This window comes from Phallusia mammillata, chromosome 1 (genome assembly GCF_965637545.1).
Source record: "Phallusia mammillata chromosome 1, kaPhaMamm4.hap1.1, whole genome shotgun sequence".
Lineage (NCBI taxonomy): Eukaryota > Metazoa > Chordata > Ascidiacea > Phlebobranchia > Ascidiidae > Phallusia > Phallusia mammillata.
In genome coordinates this window covers 25,987,221-26,007,846 of record NC_137252.1, presented here as the reverse complement: position 1 = coordinate 26,007,846, position 20,626 = coordinate 25,987,221, and the positions used below count along the sequence as shown (strand labels likewise).

General features: G+C 36.1%; 4 protein-coding genes across 4 annotated transcripts; 3 read left to right on the top strand and 1 right to left on the bottom strand.

Moving 5' to 3' along the window:
• Positions 1–676: 676 nt before the first annotated feature.
• LOC145208998 (microfibril-associated glycoprotein 4-like) lies at positions 677–2,902 on the top strand. Its single transcript, XM_080079250.1, has 6 exons — positions 677–992; positions 1,120–1,259; positions 1,370–1,466; positions 2,058–2,154; positions 2,378–2,445; positions 2,554–2,902. Exons 1-6 carry the CDS (start codon positions 704–706, stop codon positions 2,787–2,789), a joined length of 927 nt encoding a protein of 308 aa, XP_079935376.1. The 5' UTR covers positions 677–703; the 3' UTR covers positions 2,790–2,902.
• Positions 2,903–3,088: 186 nt separating this feature from the next.
• LOC145208995 (cyclic nucleotide-gated channel beta-1-like) lies at positions 3,089–5,462 on the top strand. Its single transcript, XM_080079248.1, has one exon. It carries the CDS (start codon positions 3,463–3,465, stop codon positions 5,230–5,232), a length of 1,770 nt encoding a protein of 589 aa, XP_079935374.1. The 5' UTR covers positions 3,089–3,462; the 3' UTR covers positions 5,233–5,462.
• Positions 5,328–7,475, top strand: LOC145208997 (iron-sulfur cluster transfer protein NUBPL-like). The gene is made up of 10 exons (XM_080079249.1): positions 5,328–5,627; positions 5,743–5,883; positions 5,975–6,068; positions 6,129–6,168; positions 6,238–6,328; positions 6,424–6,517; positions 6,587–6,672; positions 6,958–7,078; positions 7,136–7,218; positions 7,293–7,475. The coding sequence occupies exons 1-10, from the start codon at positions 5,328–5,330 to the stop codon at positions 7,347–7,349; spliced, it is 1,107 nt and encodes a 368-aa protein (XP_079935375.1). The 3' UTR covers positions 7,350–7,475.
• A 678-nt stretch (positions 7,476–8,153) lies between these two features.
• Positions 8,154–20,013, bottom strand: LOC145208993 (splicing factor 3B subunit 3-like). Its single transcript, XM_080079246.1, has 26 exons — positions 19,835–20,013; positions 19,521–19,720; positions 19,191–19,284; positions 18,887–19,107; positions 17,966–18,172; positions 17,781–17,891; positions 17,533–17,663; positions 17,058–17,223; positions 16,835–16,930; positions 16,553–16,625; positions 16,337–16,488; positions 15,840–15,995; positions 15,088–15,243; positions 14,635–14,772; positions 13,279–13,389; positions 12,750–12,916; positions 12,498–12,672; positions 11,924–12,079; positions 11,227–11,436; positions 10,680–10,805; positions 9,983–10,195; positions 9,438–9,536; positions 9,224–9,367; positions 8,996–9,100; positions 8,486–8,581; positions 8,154–8,295 (listed from the first exon to the last, which is right to left on the bottom strand). Exons 1-26 carry the CDS (start codon positions 19,935–19,937, stop codon positions 8,251–8,253), a joined length of 3,651 nt encoding a protein of 1,216 aa, XP_079935372.1. The 5' UTR covers positions 19,938–20,013; the 3' UTR covers positions 8,154–8,250.
• Between the last annotated feature and the right edge of the window lie 613 nt (positions 20,014–20,626).

Here is a 20,626-nt window from a genome sequence, read left to right as displayed (position 1 = left end):
AATATGAAAGCAGCAGAATGGAAATTTGGTGCAAACAATTAAGTACGTGTCACATGTATAGATTTTGCCTTGCTTATTATGACTACAGTTCGATAGTCACAAGAGGTTGTCCTGTTTTCTACTATGTTTTTTTTATAACGCATGACGTAATATCCGTGACTTAACATTAGGGCGTGGCCCAACGAGGCAAGAAAGTCAGCAGTTGTTGCTAAGCTGGAAATAGGAATGCAATGCAGTTTTTTCTGTACTGTTTACCTTTTTACAGTTGTTCATATAATGGAAATTTACATTTGGGTACCACACTATTCAAAACAGGAGAAGTGTTACAAATGTATACAAAACAAGAACTTTTGGCAACAGAATAGAACATTGAAAAGAGCATAGGCCTACTTGAGTAACAGTTAGTTATCGAGCAAAGTGTTGTTGTTATTCCAATTTATTTGTGATCATTTTGCATCAGACGTCTGCAAACCAATCAATTGACTTGGCTGTAAATGTGTTCAAAACACTGTCGGCATCAAACAAACTCCAAAGCGAAATTTTAAAAATAGCATATAATTAGCATAAAATTTTTAAAAATAGTATAACGAAGCATATAATTATAATTGAACTACAATGGTACACATTTTTTGGGATTGGTGGGCTCATTTGTTATGTATTTTTTACAGTCTTAAAATAAGCCATTTACAAAACTGTTTGCACAATGTCCACTACAATTTTAAGAGTGACAATACTGTGCATCTCAACTCTTACAATTTCCACACAATGCCAAGGAGCAAATCAGGTGATTCTTACTTGTGGTGGCAATAATGAAGATCCCATACCAGGTCCTGCTGGTCCTCCAGGAAAAAGAGGTCCCCCAGGTATGACTGGGCCTCGTGGTTTGCAGGGAATCAAGGGAGAACAAGGAGCAAATGATACTTGGGAAGATGCATTCAACAAAATGGAAACAAAAGTGAAATTATTGGAAGATAATCTCCAAAGCGCTCTGGGTGCGTAAGGTTGTCAGGTGATAATGTAACACAATTTTTAATCATAATGTATTGTGTAGAATTGCAACATATCAAAGTTAAGTTCTTTGTCATTGTTTGTTTGGATACCTTTCGTTATATTTTACAGAAACTATCGCTCGTTTGCAGTCAACAAGTTGCAAAGATGCAAAAAGTAAAGGTTTCAACAACAGTGGTATTTTTTCTCTCAACTTACCGTATCCATATCAGGGATATTGTGACATGGAAACAGACGGTGGTGGATGGCTGGTCAGTTTCCTGTCCAGTTTGTGAACTTAAATCACGATTTAATGATACATTGTAAATTTATCGTGAGCAGTATGCTTTTATGTAATGACACAATGTGTTAATAATTTCAGGTTGTACAGAAACGATACGATGGTTCAACTGATTTCTACAGAGGTTGGGATGAATACGAAAGAGGATTCGGTTCACTGACTGAAGAGTTTTGGATTGGTAAATAAGTCCTTTTTCTGGCGCCTGAAACTATTCTACAGAGTTTGCTTCGGTAGACATTTTTTTCCTCTTCCTTGTCACAATTTCCCACGGCGCCCAGCTCTTCTTAGTCATGTAACGCCTGATAATATCGGTGTAGCTGCAGCGCATATCAGCCAAATCAGTTATTCCGGGCCTTAAACCTTCCCAACGTTAAACGTATACCTGAATTTTCAGCTTATGGCTCGTTCTAGTCCAGTTGTGACGATGCGATTATTTTCACCGAGCAAAATTAACTCAACTCAACTCACACAAAAAAGTTCAATTTTTGATCTTTTCGTTTCCGCTGCCCTTTTCCGCTCTTTACAACATAGTGATAATTTACACACTGTTGTTTCCGCAAGACTATTTTCGGAGTTTATAAACTATCGACTTGCCCAAGCGTTTTCTTTTAGGAACGGGACCAAACCTACCTTAACAAACTTTCGAGACACTGTTGCAAAAAATTGACGGAATTAGTGGCTAATGTAAAGCAAACAAAGCGATTAAAGGTGGGCAACTAATCACGAGTGAAGGGGGCAAATGGGCTATCTACTAGTTTATATTCATCAGGTTTGCAGTTGATGCATAAACTCACAGCTTGGAAACCTCACGAACTTCGGATTGACTTGGAAAACTTCGATTCAACTAAAGTTTACGCAAAATATAGGTGGGATAAATGAGTTTGATCCGTCTTTGATTAAATAAGCAATTTTTTGCATCTTGTTTGTGTGTCCGTGTAACAAGACGATTTTATTGCATCGGGAATAATGTCGCAAAACAGATTCTTATGCACAGCTGCTCTGTAACTTTTCCTGCATTATACGTAGGCTATTGTTAGTCATTCTGCATTTTCATATAATAATATAATTTCATCATTTTTTATCAAACAGCAACTTCAGCATTGGATCTGCTGACACGTTTTACCGCTTGACTGTCGGAGGATACAGTGGTAATGCAGGTATGCGAAAGTTTTTGTCTGTCGAAAAATAATAATTTTAAATTTGATCATTATAGAATCTCTGATTTGTCAAGTTATTCATGCTTCAAAATATTGCTGTTACTTTAGGTGATTGGTTGGATTATCACAATCAAATGGAATTTACGACCAAAGATCAAGATCACGACCGAGGTGGTAATACGAATTGTGCGGCGCAATTCATCGGAGCGTGGTGGTACAACCATTGTCACTATTCAAACTTAAACGGAAAATATTTTAACGAACAAACAACAGATGACACGTCAAATAAATGGAATCCTGTTTCTCGAAAACGTTCAGAAATAAAAATCAGACCAAAAGTGTAAAAATTGAAATATAACCATATTATTGTATATATTGTAAAGTAGCGTTATTTTGTTTGTCATTGTTTAATTTGAAAGTTTAAATTGCTTTGTAAAAAATAAAATAACGACACTTTCTTGTCAGTCCCGCCACTTAACGCCCTGGTTGTCAGAAAGATGTAGCTGATCTGCAGGGAGTTTTGCTCCATCAAGTTAAATGATTTCGTGCGCTTGCTGAAACCAAACTCGTGGCTGAGCTGTCCAAAACGTAGGTAACTTTACTGCTACAGCATTCTCGTGAGTCAGACTTTATAAGCCGCTGCTTACAATCGAAAATACGGAAGATTCTTTCGTTACCCAGTTTTAAAAATTGCGACTCAACTTCATGTGATGTCTGTGTAACCGCGTGCAGATTTGTTTATGTCCTAAATCAGCAGAGCGTATCATGGGATTTCAATAATTCTGTAATCGGATAAAACGAAACGTAACGCACGTAATCCCACTAACGCCTGTTTAGATGGATTTACGTCCGAAACAACTGTTCATTGTACAGCAGATAAAATAGCGCAGTGCAAATGCATTTCAGATCCGTTTTTGCCGTTGGTTGGTATTGTTTTGAGCGTTGGCCAGCACGTGAATTGTAATCAGGTTAGCCAATTTTTTCAGTTTAAATTATTGCACATGCAAATAAACTACAATGGATGAGCAATCGTCGTTTATGGACGATGTGGACATTGATGTAGTGAAAAAGAAATGTCAATCTCCGGCAGTAATACATGCCTATCAAAAGTGGCACAAAAAATGTCATGTGCGGGCAAAACGTATGGAGAAACATTTGTTTGAAGATGACAGCAGTTCCGGAGAATCTGGTGGTGAAGAAGAGGGTGAAAACCATGGAAACAAGGATTCTATGTTTCAGAACCAGGAAGTTACGCACCGCAACTTTCTTTCTGTGATCATTAACTACAAGTTTCCAGATACAATTAATCCAGACACGGATACAGTATACTTAATATGGCAGTTTTTGGTGACTCTCTGCTTTATGTACAATGCATCGTGTGTACCATTAAGAATGACCTTTCCATACCAAACAAAGGATTCTCTGCTCAACTGGCTCACAATGGACTATGTTGCTGACAGTGTGTATCTGATTGATATGCTTGTATTTCAAGTTCGAAGGCAGTATTTATTAGGTGGAGTGATTCAAACTGACCAAAAACTAACTGTAAAATATTACTTGTCCACTTGGCGATTTCGAAGAGATGTGATTTCTCTTCTGCCTACTGACTTGCTTTATTTGAAGTTCGGAGTCAATGCAGTTTTCCGAGTTAATCGTTTATTTAAACTGGACTCATACTATGAGTTTAATGACAGATTTGAAATGATTTTGAAACAGGCTTATGTTTTTAGAGTGTTTCGCACAACTGGGTACTTGTTGTATGTCATTCATCTTGATGCATGTCTGTACTACTACATCTCATATGTAGGTGATTTCAAAAGTCCTTGGGGTTACAATTTGGAAGGCAATGCTTATGTGAGGTGTTATTTTTGGGCATTTATGACAACTATAACTATTGGTAACGTTCCTGAACCAGACACCACTGTTGAATATATGATACAGCTTGTTAACTACTTTGGTGGCTTGTTTATTTTTTCTGTTGTAATTGGTCAAGTTCGAGACTCAGTTCATGCTGCAACTGCAGCGGAAGAATTGTATCGATCTCAGAAAAATTCGTGTATAAATTACATGCAAAAGAATCACATACCAGTTGACATACAACGTAAAGTTCGCCTCTGGTTTGAGTACACCTGGAATACTCAAAGAATTCTTGACGAAAATGCACTACTTAAGCAAATGCCAGACAAAATGCACACAGATTTGGCTATTAACGTGCACATGGATGTCCTGAGCAAAGTTGAAATTTTTAAAGAATGTGATAGACAGTTGCTGTATGATTTGTTATTGAAACTGAAGCCAGTTCTATATCTGCCTGGAGATTATGTGTGTAAGAAAGGGGAGGTGGGCAGAGAAATGTACATTATAACTAATGGAATGGTCCAGGTGGTAGGAGATTCAAAGTCAACCATTTTTGCTTCTTTGTACCCTGGGACAGCGTTTGGAGAGATCAGTTTATTAGCTATTGGGGGAGGTAATCGAAGAACAGCAAACATCTACAGTCCTGGTTATACTACTTTGTTTTTACTGCTCAAAAATGACCTTAATGAGGTTGTGAAGAACTATCCTGCTGCTCAAAAAATTCTTAGAAAAAAAGCCATGAAAATGTTGAATAAGGACAACAAGCAACCGATAATAATCACAAGATCCTCTGCAAGTCGGTATCACTCCATGCAAAGAAGTAACCTACAAACTGGAGGTTTTCTGAATACGATGCTACAAGTAGCTAAAATGAGAAATAAGGATTTAAACTTTGTAAAAGACATGGTTTTGAAAGTAAAAAAATCATAATCCATGTTATTATTACATACTGGTATTTTTTCTCCAAAAATTAACATGCTGGTGTATTTTATTGTGTTGTACTCAAAAAAATTGCAAATCATTGCATGTTGTGCTTTTGTCGATATACGTCAGTCAATTTTTTTAAAGAGTGTTGTTTTGTGTTGTCTTTTACCTTCATTGTGCAATATCATTTTTCAGTGTTTGAGAATTCACTAAAATTTGTAATTTGTTTGTGTAGATTTAGGTTTGTAATAGACTACACCAAAGCAATATATTGTGGAAAATTGGAGCACTGTTTTATCAAAATGTTGTTTATGCGTAGTTTTAAAAAAATTACAGAACAAGTGGTAAAAAGGAATCTGATTGCATTCTGTGCCAAAAAACTTTCATCGCAAAATGGAAAGGTAACCTAACAAAACATCCTAAAAAATTTTTGTGCTATGTATATATATATATATATAAAATGGAAAAACAGTTATTTTTTTCAACAAACCGGAATTGCCTTTATGTCGTTCAAAGGATCAGCAAAATGTTATGGGAAGAGGACTGCCAAAAAAGAAACCTATACCAGGGGTTAAAGATATTATTTTAGTTGCTTCAGGAAAGGGTGGTGTTGGAAAATCAACTATCAGTGTAAACATTGCGTTGGGAATGACACAGGTTTGTAAAAATTAATTTTAATGTGAAAATTGAATAACTCCGAAAACAACATGTGTTGTAAAAAACCTTATTGCTTTTTGTAAACTTATAGAATGGAGTCAAAGTGGGGCTGTTGGATGCCGACATATTTGGTCCATCAATTCCAAAGCTAATGCAGATCAACCAAAAACCAGAAGTAAACAAAGGTTTGTAGAATGCAGTCAACCACCACTAACAGCATAGCAACTTGGTAAAATCTCTTACAGATGGTCTGATGATACCCCCCTTTAATCATGGCATGCCTTGGTAATTGAGTGCTGTACACTTAAGCTTGCAAAATGTTCATTCAGGATACATTGTTTGTGTATTTTAAAGCATGTCAATGGGATTTCTGATTCCCGAGAATGCCCCTGTTGTATGGAGAGGAATGATGGTTATGCAAGCAGTACAGCAACTTTTATGGAAGGTATCAATTTTTTCCATGTTTTTTGTGCACACCTCAGATTAATAAAATAGTTTTTCTGTGTGAGTATTTTAATGTATAAATTGCATGTTTTGTAGGTTTATTGGGAAAATATTGATGTTTTGATTGTAGACATGCCCCCTGGCACAGGTGATGTTCCGTTGTCAATCATACAAAATGTTCCAATATCAGGTAAACATAATGTTTCATTGCTCATTTATTTTTCAAAAATTCATGTAAGCAATTATTTTTGGTGTTTAGGTGCTGTGATTGTATCCACTCCTCAAGACATTGCATTAACTGATGTGCGGAGAGGAGTTGAAATGTTTAAAAAGATGAGTGTACCAGTAAGTCGCAGTATTTATAAAAATCACATGTGAATGAAAAATTTAGCGGATTAAGCTTATTTTATGTGGTTGCAATCAGGGTTTTTTTAAGGTTTGGTTTGGGTGACCGCTAAGTAGTTTTAAGAGACCCCAAGTGTTTCATTTAAATACCAAAAAATAGCCATATTTGCTTTTTGGGAAACCCCTGGAAAAATTTGGGGACACCCAAAACACCTTAAAAAAACACTGGTTGCAATAACTGTGTAAGAATGAGACTGTGCTGCAGTTTCACTAGTAAATTTTTAGGTTCTAGGCCTAGTACAAAACATGAGTGTGTATTTGTGTTCAAATTGTGGACAAAAGACTCACATTTTTGGAAAAGACAAGCTTGAGAAACTTACAAAGATCATGGACTTAGAAATACTTGGTAAGATCAAATTGGGTTTGTAACTTCAGCCAAAAAACTTATGAATGTTTTTAACAGGTGATGTGCCACTACATGAAAATATTTCCGAATTTTCAGACAAAGGAACTCCATTTGTTATAGAAAGCCCCGAGTCATTAGAGGTAGTTTAAACTTTAAACGTATTGAATTGTGTTGGTTTTAAACATTTCCTCAAAATGTTTTTTTTTCTTTACAGGCACTAAGTATTCGGGCTATTGCACAAAAAGTTTGTGAAAAATTATCAAATAGATGATGGCAACAATGGTTGCAAAATGAGGAAATATTGATTAACTGCTGGTCAGTTTTTGGTTTCAGCACACTGTTAAGCGGAGAGCTTGTTTCGCATTGGAGCGTAAAACAATAAAACTCTTTTACTCTGTTTATAAACTGTTGATTGTTGTGTTTTTTGGGGGGTGAAAACACTGAAAGGTTTAGTGGTTTGTGCAAAATAATTTATTGCAGAGGGGAGTAAAAATAAGATCAAAAACCTACAAAAGGGCAAAACAAAAGGTGTCCTGATATTACAGATGTATGTTAATCACCTAATTAAATGCTTGAGACAGAGCAAATAAAATACAATGTTTAAAAATTTCATTCAACTGTACCATCTCAGTAGCACATGTGTCTGGAGAAAGCAAAAAAGGGAGCGGTAACGGCTAAAACTTTGTAGCCTTTAAATAACATGCCTAAACAAGAACAATACATTGATAGAAATCTCATTTGGAGCAGAAGGCTTAAGAACTATGGTTTCATGAGAACCTACAAACAATTCCGCTTCTACCATTTAACATCTTTGACGAGCGTTTCTCAACCTAGGGGCTGCCAAGCACTTTTGAGAAGGACGCAACCCAACTCTAAATGATTTTATCTATATTACAAAAACCTTTTCCAGGACTGTTTAGCAAAGCAACTCACAGGACTGTTTCCAAACCTTCCAGTGACATTTGATGGTAAATTTATGTGATGATCCAACTCTGGTAGTAAAACTTCTTTTATGTGTTTGTAAAGGGGTCATGTTGTGTTAGAAAACCTCTAAAGGGCATCAACTCGATCAATGTTTACAAAATCTGCTTGTATTTGGTCATCAGCACATTTTTACTGTACACAATTTGAATCATATGATGGTTTGTACACCCAAATCACATTCTATGCTACTAGAAGGCATATCTGGTCCTGATGTCTTCCAATTTTTTGGAAACCTTTGAAATAAAAACAACAACCACCTTATCACCAACTCATAGATGTTTAAAACCTTTTCTACAGCCTAATAATTATGTTTTAGTGATCAGATTAGAGGGACCATTGTTCTTCAAGTCAAATCTGACAAAGGTCTATCATCATATTAAACAGAAATATTATGCACATTTGTTTTGGAAGCAAATGATTTACCTCGGCTGGAATTCGGTCTAGTTCCTCTGCTACACTTTTTTGCTTCGAGTAGTCCATGGAGTTGAAGAGCTCGCACAAATCGCCATCAATAACATTCTAAAAAAACATTTGTGTACAACTACAATTTGAGCATTTTTCATGTTGATAAATCACTACATGTGTAATAAAACATTCTAAACCAAGCCTGTCTTCACACAACCTAATTCTTTTAAGCACTCCAAGATAACAAGTGGGAGGCTGAAAATTCTTGCTTGCAATGAAAAACACTTCCTACATTCAGTGGTGGCATTCAAATTTTTTGTCAGACGGTTCTGTCAGAAAAGTCTTATTTTTCAGCCAGTTCTGTTACAAAAAGTACATTGACAGTAACCAGTAATGCTAACCAGTTCGCAGATCTAATAAAATATCATGAGATGGTTCTATAGAACCCGTGCGAACTGTGGCCAATAAAGGATTAGGACCTTTGTGAACAATGCCAACCACTATTTTACAGGGACTATTTAATGTTACCTTGATAGGAAAGTAAAAAGATCTGTATGCAAGATGGTCACGACCAAGCAATGGCGGATTTTCATTTCTCATGTGCATTTCCAAGTGTTGGAAAAAGTCATGATCCTTTTGAAACAAACATTTTATTTCACATGAAAAATTGTTTTCCAATTTTTATTGACAGTATTATTGTGTTAAAACTGTCACCGTGGCAATGGCAACCAAAAAAACATACACCACTGACTTTACCTCATGTGAAGTGAAAGGTACCAACATTCCAATCCCTCCAGACAAAGTGGTGTATACAAGAGATTCTGAGCCACCAGGGATAAGTGTGGTCTTTTGCAATGACAAGATAGTTTCACCCACATGATATGAGCACAGCAAGTCACCCTTAAACATAAACCTTTTAAATAATGAGGGCTATATGAATTATGTGGCCTAAGTAAGGGTTTCACTCCACTTTTTGCATGGCTCCATTTAAAATTCCTCTTGACCAAAGGGCTTTTGTTCCACTTGGGTCGTCTTGTACATCATCATTTGTGTCAGAAGGCAGACGAAGCTAAAAGTGGAAAACAATGTTTTATTACCAATAAAGCAGAAGAATGGATAGAAGGTTTTATAATGCAAATGTGTCTAACTAAAAGCAAATCACAGTATGTCAAGAGAGATGCAATATACAATCAAGTCACTTTCCTACATGGTCCAGAAAATCTAACCTGCGATGTAATTAAAACCTACCCAGGGCTTGCTAAACTAAACATGTTTGAGATTTGATCATAGTATGCCAGGCCTATTAAAAGCATTGTACCGAATCAGCCAGTCTCCCAAACATTCCCATATGGCAAGGCGATTGGGGTTTCGCTTCAGGTGTTAAAATTAAAACTAAACATTTTATTTGCCATGTTAAAAGTATAGCACAACTTTTCACACAAAAATATAGTCAATAATTGTAAACAATACAGTACTTTTTATGTCTTTTCTTGAATTCTATGACAAAACACTTACTATGGCAATATTTCCAAATTTGTCTGCCAGGGCAACAGTGTTCCAGTCAAGTATTGTCGCACAAGTCACCCATCGTGGATAAGTGTCATCAGCAAATACAACTAACTGGTTTTCGTGTCTTCTGTATCTAACCCAGTGAACTGATTCTTGCACATCACAGACCAGAATGCGGTGTCCAATTGAATGAATGCTTACTATATAGTTTGGGATGTGCTGTACAGAACAAATAGGATATTGATTCTAATTCAGTGTCATTGGACTATTTTATATTTAAGTCCAGTCAGTTGTCAAAAATAACACAAGTTTTGCATTTATGCGACACCAATGAATATCCAGAAATAAAAAAATGTACAAATCTTATGTAACGACGAACGTATTCACAAATTGCCAGTATGGAAGAGCACAAGGGTTGGCATATGTTCTTGGCCCAACATTCATGTCCTGCATGATGTCCAAGATACTTTGATTTAATTGGATTAGGACCAAATTGACTCATATGCAGTGGTGGGATTCAATTTTCTTGTCAGCCGGTTCTGTTACAAAAAGTCCATTGACAGCCACCAGTAATGCTAACCGGTTTGCTGATCTCATCAAATTTCGTGAGACGGTTCTATAGAACCGGCTGAATCCCACCACTGCTTGCATGCAAGAGGTATGACTATGCATCAACTCACCTTCCTATGAAAAAAACTTTTACCTTGTTTTCGCATTTTCGCAGAAGTTTCTTTTTTCCAAGGTCATACACTCGTATTAGTTTTCCAACTCCAATTAAAACCCGGCCTTGGAAAGCACAAATGGCAGAAGGTACCTCATCAACCATAGTCTGAATTAACATTACAAGGTTTAAAAAAGTTTTTTATTATCTAGCTGTAATTTGGATACAGTTCTAAATATTATGACTACGACAATACAAGTTAATATTTGGTTTCATTTCATCTGATGTTTACAGCATAAATGTTGAAACATTATGTATTTTACACAAATGTTGGCTTGTATTTTCTTGCTAGTTGTAACTTGATTCGCTAAACCTCTGTGCACTTAATGGTGAACAGAATTGGTAACAAAGACCAATTTTATTATTTTCCAGTAAAATTAAATTGTTTAGTTTGTCCATTTATTTGCTCCCTCAAAAAAAAAGTCGAAAACTTACAATAACTTACTGAAATGCTTGATTACCAATTATTTATTATACTTCAACATAGTATTTCACCAACTTTAAACAGAGTTATGCAAAAAACAGTCACCTTGTGTAAAAGTTCAATTTTTGTTCCTTCATTATTGATGGAATAAGTGTGAATTTCGCCTCCTCCTTTAGGCTGTCGTGGATTAAGCTGCAAATCACAGGCCACCCCCACCAATATAAAGGTCTGTTCACCATGGTTTGCAAACTTGCACATGCAGATACTGACTGCTGCCTCATTCTGGTTTAAGCACGCCTTATCAAGAGTGTCGCCCTGTGAAGTGGATTAAATGTAAGAAAATTCACGCCAGTCATTCCCTACTTGGGAGAAGTTCAGATACAGTTGGAACAGTGTTTTAAGTTCTAATAGCATTTTTGTTTCAAGTAGATGTGACATCCAATTTAAATGATATTTGTTTAATTTTCCATTTGCTACTAACTTAGTGGTGTATCAGGAAGGAAAGAAAATATTTAAAATGATGTATTTATCAAAAAAAGGTTGAAAACATTCAAAGCTGTGACAATGATGGTATTGTCAGTTAAAAGTTTAAAAACCCTATCATTATTCACACAAAAAACAGAAGAATTGGCAGCATTTTCCAAGTTTGGTTTTCAATTTATTTTGTAAAGTATACCAATATATTGAAACTGTTCTACATAGCATAGTCATGAGTAGGCTTGCAGTTTTAGCTGAAGCCCCTTTTATATGGTATATGATACTCCCACTATAAAGTTACTGTAAAAGCTGGAAAAAAACTTACAGACACAGGGTTAAGGAGCCTGATTTGGGATGCCCACATTCCAGGACCTGCTTTTGGAGATCCGAATTTATCTTCTGGCAAATTCTCCCTTAGAAAGGCAGCTGTCATTTCTGCGGCTAATTCTTTTTCATCTTCTCCTGCTGCCTCAATCATTTCCTATCAAAAAAATACCTTTATGCAAAAAACAGAGCAAAGGAAAGTTAAACTAAACTAGAAGGGTGGATTAGCACATTTTTGCCATTGCATGCTGTCTAAATTTCATTCAATTCCAACACTGTTTAAAAAAATCCCAATAAATGACCCAATAAACAGTCCTATAAAATTTGTCCACATGGGCCAATGTCAAAAATTTAGACCACTAGAGGTGTTGAGCAACAATTGTTAATCTGAAGTCAAAAGGCTGTTAACACGCAAATGTCTACCAAACACTGCGCAAACGTCTACCAAACAACCCACAAACACAAATAATGTATGTCTGGTTGCCTTAATAACACCACAGATACCTTTCAATTGAGGTGACCTAAAAATTACAGCAACACACTGTAAAAACTAGATGTTTTATTTATTGCACAACCTCTGCCATTTGTTGTTTTCTTCTCTCTTTCGTCTCGTCTGTGTATGTGTTGTGATCAGTTTCGATAATCACGACATGATTTGATTCAGCGTGCACAGCAAACCTTCTTGGTGTATACTGAAGACTAGTGGACACTTGGTTAAAAACTGTGCCCAGCTTTTCAAGTGCCAAAATCCTATCACAATAAAATATATTTGTCACAAGTACTTAAAAAACATGTGAACAAATATGTCCTGTGAAAAATGCACACACCTCAAAGTGTTGGTGGAAATGGCAACAATTCCTTCTGGACATTGTTCTGATGCAAAACCTGAAGCAAACTCGAGGCTGTCATAGGAAAGTGGAGTAAGATGGAATCTGTTCTGATATTGGTAGCTCAACCAAGTTCGACTTGACATACCAAGCACTGCATCAGAACCCTGTAGAAAAACGAAGAACATTCAAACAACATAGAACCCGAAAATTGAGTTGCAATGAATGCAAAATTTACACTGTGTACAAGTAAATTAATGAGTCAAAATTGCTGTTGCTTGTAAAAGGCAAAGTTAGCACACTTATTTTAGGATGATCAGAAATATATGCCATGTAACAATCTATTAGTTTTAGGTGTAAAAACTGTAAAGTTTAGATTTAAAACTTTAAAGATGGTATTGTTTGAAAAACTTGAAAGAAAAAAAAACAGTTGATGATTTTTGCGCGCTAAAACTATTAAAAACAATAAATATTGCAACATGTCATGAATAGCCTATTGATTTTACAAATGTATTAATACTTGGTTTACCTGCATGAGCACTTTAAATAGTTTCACAGGTCGGGTGCCAAGGTATCTGGTTCTTGTGTCGGACAAATCTCCTGTCACACTGTCCAATGCAGTTCGCAGCAAAACACCATTCTAATTAAAAACGAAACAATTTGAGAAACAAAAAACACCAAATATCCTTTTTATGTATTCTCGAAGCCAGGGCTTCTCAAAACTGTGGGGAATAGAATTTTGGGGTCGCGAAACATTATGCGTTATTATGTCAGTCCCAATAAATGGTATATGTGCGTACATTCATTGGCACCAGAGATGAGTTTGTGCGGCCGTGGACATGTTTATTAGAATATATGCACTGGCGACAGTGACGTAAATAAAAACTCAAATTATTTTGATTTTCAAAAGAGTATTACCAGCCTAGTAGCCGTATGCGCCATACCAGTAGCCGTATGCACCATACCACAAATGTCAGAATATAGATTATGACGTCATAAAAGATCAGACTGTCAATCTGTGTGTCAAGTTTTTTTAGGGGCTATTAGATGGTATATATTAGGGATGTGCCGAGCCGAGCCAGTACCCGAGTACTCGGTACCGAGCATCGCTGTTTTTAATGCTCGGTGCTCGGCCAAGCAGTTGCACAAACTGACCCGAGCGTTAAATTTGCATATTCATGCCTGCTAACATATGTAACTAGTGTTCCAAAGGGTGTCTATGAACAGATACGAATGATTTTTAAATGCACTTTGATGGTGGAAAAACGCGTACTTTATGGGCACGTACAGCTTAATAAAACACCGCCGGTGACGTAAGAGGCCTTAAAAGCTGTTTGGTAGATCTAAAACGTAGAAAGGGGATTTTTTGTGACGTCATAATGCACCGAGCCTGTTCGGCCGAGCACCGAGCATTAACGTGAGATGCTCGGTGCTCGACCAAACAGAACACTTGCAGTTTTTGCACATCCCTAGTATATATATACATATATAATATAAGTATTTCTTTACATCAGTAATTTTAAAACCAAAGCAAGCAGGCAATTGTGAAATAAAGATATGTGATGCGGCTGTCATAGCGAAAAGGTTGTGCACCCCTGGGCTATACCCATCAATGGGGTCGCAGGGAAATTTCTGTTTTGAAATGGGGTCGCAGAGCAGGAAAGTTTGAGTAGCCCTGCTCTAAGCTAAAAAAAAATGCTAAAAAACATGTCTTGCTGTCCGAGTGTTAAATTGATGCATCAAAGAAAGGTAGGTTTAAAACGCTGCAATTAAGATTTACCTTGTTTAGTTTAAAAACTGTATTTGAACAAGTCAACATAAATTGTACTATAGCTGAAACCGTTACCTAGAATTTTGAACAACCCTAAATTATTTCATCATTTACCTGAAGACCGATGTTGAGCATAAAACCTCCAGATGCTCTTTGAGCTCCAGTTTCATCTTCACCACCACCGATTTCAATGATGGCTACTGATTCTGGGGTGGCAGGCAGAGCTTGCATGCTTAACGGTTGCAAACAGTCCTACAAAGGGGGCAAAATTTTTTGTGTAGAACTTAAACTGAAAGCCATGAGTACGAAAATTTGCTGAAAGTTTAACACAATTTTTGTACCAGTTGCACTGTATTGCAGATTGTGGTTCTCAAACTTTTTAGGGTTGGTTCCAAAATAAGTGGAAATATATTTTTATACAGCGGAATTGTCATTTAAGCCCTAAATAATGCAACAAGAATTGCCTCAGCAAATAAATAGTATTTCGTAGCACTACACAGTGCTTGATAATAATCAATGGTTAACATTTGGTCAGTTTTAGAAATCAGCTTTACGATAGGAACTTGCCTGTGGGTCCAGAGAAATTATTCGTACTGTGTTGTCAGCAAGGCCAACGGCCAAGAATCTTGTGCGTTGCTCGGTGGGAGGAACTTTACCAAGGTCCATGCAAACCACTTCACTGTTCATCTCCTTTCGCTCTGTATATTCATTCAGTTGACCAGACTGTAAATATAAAGAGAATTAGAAGTGTTTCTAAGAGACTCAAAAAGTTAAAAGCATTTTTTTTTTTGTTTTTTATGGTTGCATTTAGCCTGCGCTGAGATTCAAACCCATAAAAGAAGCCTTTCCATGACCCACTCTATCAACTGAGCAACACAGGCTCAGTGCTAAGCCCCCCAAAGGCAAATGATATCATTTGGCGATTTAAAGTTTTAATAAATAACTAATCGACTTAATGAACTAATGTTAATTAAAGGTGTTTTCACAATCATTGTTAGTACAAAGTAAGTGTCTGAATGGAATCACTTTACTCACTTTTGATTTTTAAATGCATTACTAGATTAGAAAACACAGACTTCTAGGGTCTATACAACCTAATACACCACTGGTGACGTAATGACAAAAGTAGCATGGAATATGGAATGTTTGCAACGTCACAATACATCAAGCGTGCTCAGCCGAGCACCGAACATTAATGTGCGATGCTCGGTGCTCGACCAAACAGAACATTTGCTGTTTTAGCCCAGTCCTAGTACTTAATATTATATCCGATGCAGCATGTTTTGGTAAAAGTTCAAGAAAAAGGTAGCAACACTTACTGGGTCCATTTCAAAGTACACCAGTTCTCCACCACTCAAAGCTATGACAACTTGTCGTTGATTAACAGCACATTTAAAAATAGTTTTCTTTCCTGGTGTTTTCCATTCATTTACACGCTTGTCAGCTCTGATGTGTCGAATTCCATCTGGGTAAACCTTAATTTGAATAAGTAACAAATGTTTTAACAAAGTGTTACCATATACAGCAGTCAAAAATGCATTACTCTATTTCTGGGTAAAGTTGCATAAATTGCAGAAAAGCTTTCAAAAAGCAGTGGATGTATTCTTTTTTAAACTCAGATTCTTGAACCAAAACTTCTAATTTGTAGAAACTTTTACACCTACTGTTTATTAATTTATGTGAAGTAGTCGTACTCGTTGGTATTATTTATAGCACTCAGTCTAGCACAGAACACCAGGTAGCTAGTAATGAATATAAATCAGTGGCCTGATCATTCCCCTGCCAAGAATACATCATTTCAATGATTCCTTCCTACCTGCACAAGAGCATTTTCACCAAGTAAAGAGCAAGAAAGGGTTGGAGTTGTGCCAAGAAATCCAGAATCAGTAACTTCCTCAACTGTTTCTCCGATGGATAAGACAAGGGTGGCATTAACGAAAGACACAATGATGTAGGAATCATATTCCTCTGCAAGAGATACATGTTAAAAATGGTTTTAATTCTGCATTTCAAAATTGAAATCACATCTTACCATCATCACTGGTCTTTACCGTCCAAACAGCATTAGGGTTACCTGGCAGTTCAGATACAGCCATTTCAGAAACCTGTTAATAGACTCAATGTTGTTTACTATAATACTAAAACATGACAAAAACAAACATTTAAATTTTAGGAAAACTGTTTTCTGGTAGTGGTATGTCACAATAATTTCATTAGGTAAGAATAACCTTTATACTTCACGCTTTAACACAGTCCAAATTCTAAATACAAAAACTAGTGCAATAACACATATGGAATGAGTTTTATGTTTTACCTCAAGTCCATGCCTCAGTACACGAAATGAAGACCTTGGCCCTCTCCCACATGTAACATACATTTGAGGGGTGTCTTCATTTGCAAGATCAGATATCTACCCCCAAAAAAAACCTTATCATTACACAACTTAACAATATTTTCTGTTAGAACAACATGTGAGAACCAAGTTATACACTATTTGGAAATGCCAAAAAAGTAGTTTTATTGGACAATATGTTTACCTGGCAGGCCATGATTGGTGAAAGACTGTCAAGTTCATCTACAAGCACAAGATTTCTGAGGGGCCTGGGAGCATAGAAAAATGTGTCGCCTTCTTCAAGAGGCATTGCACTGGAAAATTCTGTTTCATCATCATCATCACCCAAATGAGCAATTTGATATAGGCAGCTAAAAGCAAATGATTCAATCAGTACTTACACCTGTTTTTGTGAAAGTGCACTCTTATCTGTATGTTTGGTCAATTATTTTTTTAAGGCCAATCGTACAATACAATACACAAGCAAACATGAAATATTTGCAATAGAATATTTGGTGTAAAGGTTATTACTGAATTCCATTTAGCAATATTGAAAAAACAAGACTTTGAACTTGTTTTTTTTTCCTTATGTCATTTCTTACACTGTGACAAAGGTTTGTTAACAAAACCTTTTACAACCCTACTTGTTTGTCTGGTTTGTCTTACAACAGCCAACTTACTGATTTCCATATTCAGCATTGACAAAAAGGAAACCTGTTCGCAAAACACACATTGCACATGCAACAGGTACTGTGTCAAAATATTTTAATCGAATCTCTGTGACCATGTCCTCGTCTGTTTCAAGATTCATCTGAAAAAAAATATTCATGGTTTACAAACTAAATAATACATTTAGATGTCTGTACAAAAGATGTGAATAACTTGACATTTTAATTAAGATATATCTACATCTACATGCATGGTTTACCTTAAAAATGTCTCCTTGTTCAGTTTGTATGAGAAAGAAAAACATGGATTTGGTTTTATGGGTAGCACTGCAAACAATGATCATACCACGTTCTGGATCATCAAGATCATTCTATATAACACAAAAACATATTCAAATACTTCAACAATCCTACAATTGCTGCAATAAAGAAATAAAATACTAACCCTCCTTCTTGGAATAGGCATTCTTATGTCTGGTTGGTCACCAAAATTTTTGTAAGTGACATAGTTTTCAGCACACACCAGAACACCTCCAGGGCCATCATTTCCACCTGGAACACAAATCAGGTGGTTGGCTCGGTCGTCGAGAGGCTCGCTGTACTTTCGTACAACATGATTGAGACCAAGGTCAAGTTCATAGAATGTGAGGGTCTGGAACACAAAACTAGATCAAAAGAAAAATGTCCATCCTAGTTGCATCATACATATGAACAATAAAAGATAAAAAATCCTGCTTTTTTAAGACACTGCTAAAAATCGTTTAACACTGTTAACAGTTTGTCTTTCAAAAAAATGATGAAAGCCTACTATATATTTATACAATGTTCAAGCTCTAACAAGCAACCAACTAGATTGTAACTGGTTAGCATTAGGGTTGGGACTGGATAACTAAAAACTAAATTTTGGGATTCTTACTTCCATTCCCTGGATGCCAAACTAAAAAGATGCCAAACTAAAAAGTATGCTTAAGATTGTTTTTAGCTTAATGACACAGTTTCGGACAGTGCGCTGTTTTAAATGATTATTTACTCACTGGAAAAGCATGTTTGATGAATATATCATTGTTTACCCCAAGTCTTAACATCATAGTTACTAGTAGAATAGCACACAATAATTTGTTTTATTTAAAATACCAAAACTTTGCCTAGTTTCTGCATAATTTTCTTCAGTTTAACGATGACCAACCCCCTATTAAAATTATAATCAAGCTTCAATCCCCGGATTTCAGCAAAAATAATGTTTGGGTAAAGACTCTTCTGGGGGTCTCAGCCCCAACTAGCGTCACTATTTTTGTTAATAATCCCTGACATCGACATGTACAGGAAAACAAAAAATTTAACAGACAAAAAGTCCACAGTGTTATACCTGTTGTGTGGTTTGTATAGTTTCACCAGTTGGGTCAGTGTCTGCTTCTTCATAATCCAACTCCAGACAAGCAAACATGGGGTTTTCGAACCCAACATCCATTCCAACCATGTGGTATACAAGTGTATTTGATTTATGTGCTTCAAGTGGAGACGAAATAGTCAAGCGAGCCTGAGAGTCACGATTTAAAATATACACAAGCTTTTGTTTTTCCACTGCGCCTAAAATAAGTAGAACATTGTATGATGAAACTAATTGGGTTCAAAATGTACCCTACATAATAATAACAGCAGCCAGAGTTTACCTATCATTACTGCTCGCCCTTTTGGATCAATGGCAAGGTACTGCCCAGGAACAATTCTTCTGCAACCACTCTTTCCAAATGTTTCCAAGTGCACCTTTAAAACAGTTAAAGTAAGAAAGTCATAGAATGGTAGTAAAATTGGAAGGCACAACACAACAAGTACAAAACAGCAATGGATGGAAAATGAAAACTTACATTATTTTATCAAGGTAATTTTTAATGAAACGGGCACAAAAAGTTTCAAAATGTTGCATTGATAAATAAATATTTAAAATTGATTCGTTTACATTAACAAATGTTAAATTATGCAATGAAAATAACAAAGTGAACCTTTTCAAATTTGTTTTTGTTTGGTATATATTCCAAAATGCATATTCGACCAGAGTCTGATCCACAGACAACATAGTCCTTATTGCCTCCTGTGAGGCGAAATGACATAATACATCGTATTTCACCAAAAACTTCAACTGAGATCAGAGTGTGAACTTTTCCAGTGTTTGGATCAGGTTTTAATAGTTCCAGAAGTTTACCTGTAAATGCAAAACAAATTTGCAACTAGAAAAAGTGTTATGTTTTTTTGCACGTTTAGTTATTTGACCTAGCGTTCACATTTACAGATACAAACAATCAAACATGAAATTTACCTCTTGCAACGGCAATTTCTTGCTGTTTCGTTCCGGAAAAGTTTCCATGAACAGCATGTGTAATAGTGCTGGCTCGTTGAAGAGTCAGTCCGTACAAAAACATTCTGATCCTATTTTACCTATTTTCAAAATGACGTTGCGTTAAAATCTCAATTAAAAAACATTTGCAGCCAAAATTAATGAACATTGAACAATAGCGATTTCCCGGGCGCACGTTTTGCTTACGATTTTTGATTTAAAACGGATGCTAGGAACGTTTGTTGCACTGAAATATCGCATCCTTCCAATGGATGGACACGTTTTAGCTGGCAAAAAGGTATTTAATATGTAGTTAAAATACACTTACACATGTGCTGCAAAAGAAAGTTATGCGTAGTTTAGGCTGAACATCGAAAAAGGGATTCATTTTTAACAAAATTCATGAGAAGGAATTGTCTTTCAAATTTTGTAAATTAAAAACTGGACAAAAACAATACGGACCGATCGCGGCTGTTGTAAAATGAACCATTGACAAGACAAACACTGTTTGCCAAAACTGGAAAACATGATTTGTTCCCTGACCACCCGATCCGTCAGCAAGTTAAAAGACATTCTTTAATGCTTACCTTTGTAGAGCTACAATACAAAGCTGTGTTACATGAAAAACACAAGTATACATTGTAACGGCTAGCTTCATGTTTGTTTTAGTAATCCTGTTTTATCAATCTGATTGATTTTAACTCACTGAGGATGAAAAAGCTATGTAAGAAACAAAAGTAACAGTTCACTGCCAATCCTGCAAAATGCTTTCAG

Bases quoted from the DNA above. Each gene is read 5' to 3' on its own strand.
- LOC145208998 (XM_080079250.1), top strand. From the start codon at position 704: ATGTCCACTACAATTTTAAGAGTGACAATACTGTGCATCTCAACTCTT. The intron at 993-1,119 runs GTGCGTAAGGTT...TATATTTTACAG, and splicing joins TAATCTCCAAAGCGCTCTGG to AAACTATCGCTCGTTTGCAG. The intron at 1,467-2,057 runs GTAAATAAGTCC...TATATTCATCAG, and splicing joins GACTGAAGAGTTTTGGATTG to GTTTGCAGTTGATGCATAAA.
- LOC145208997 (XM_080079249.1), top strand. From the start codon at position 5,328: ATGTTGTGCTTTTGTCGATATACGTCAGTCAATTTTTTTAAAGAGTGT. The intron at 6,169-6,237 runs GTAATTGAGTGC...TGTATTTTAAAG, and splicing joins TTTAATCATGGCATGCCTTG to CATGTCAATGGGATTTCTGA. The intron at 7,219-7,292 runs GTAGTTTAAACT...TTTTCTTTACAG, and splicing joins AAAGCCCCGAGTCATTAGAG to GCACTAAGTATTCGGGCTAT.
- LOC145208995 (XM_080079248.1), top strand. From the start codon at position 3,463: ATGGATGAGCAATCGTCGTTTATGGACGATGTGGACATTGATGTAGTG.
- LOC145208993 (XM_080079246.1), bottom strand. From the start codon at position 19,937: ATGTTTTTGTACGGACTGACTCTTCAACGAGCCAGCACTATTACACAT. The intron at 15,244-15,839 runs GTAAGTGTTGCT...TTATATTTACAG, and splicing joins TGTACTTTGAAATGGACCCA to TCTGGTCAACTGAATGAATA. The intron at 10,196-10,679 runs GTAAAAGTTTTT...TGTTCTGTACAG, and splicing joins TGCGAAAATGCGAAAACAAG to CACATCCCAAACTATATAGT.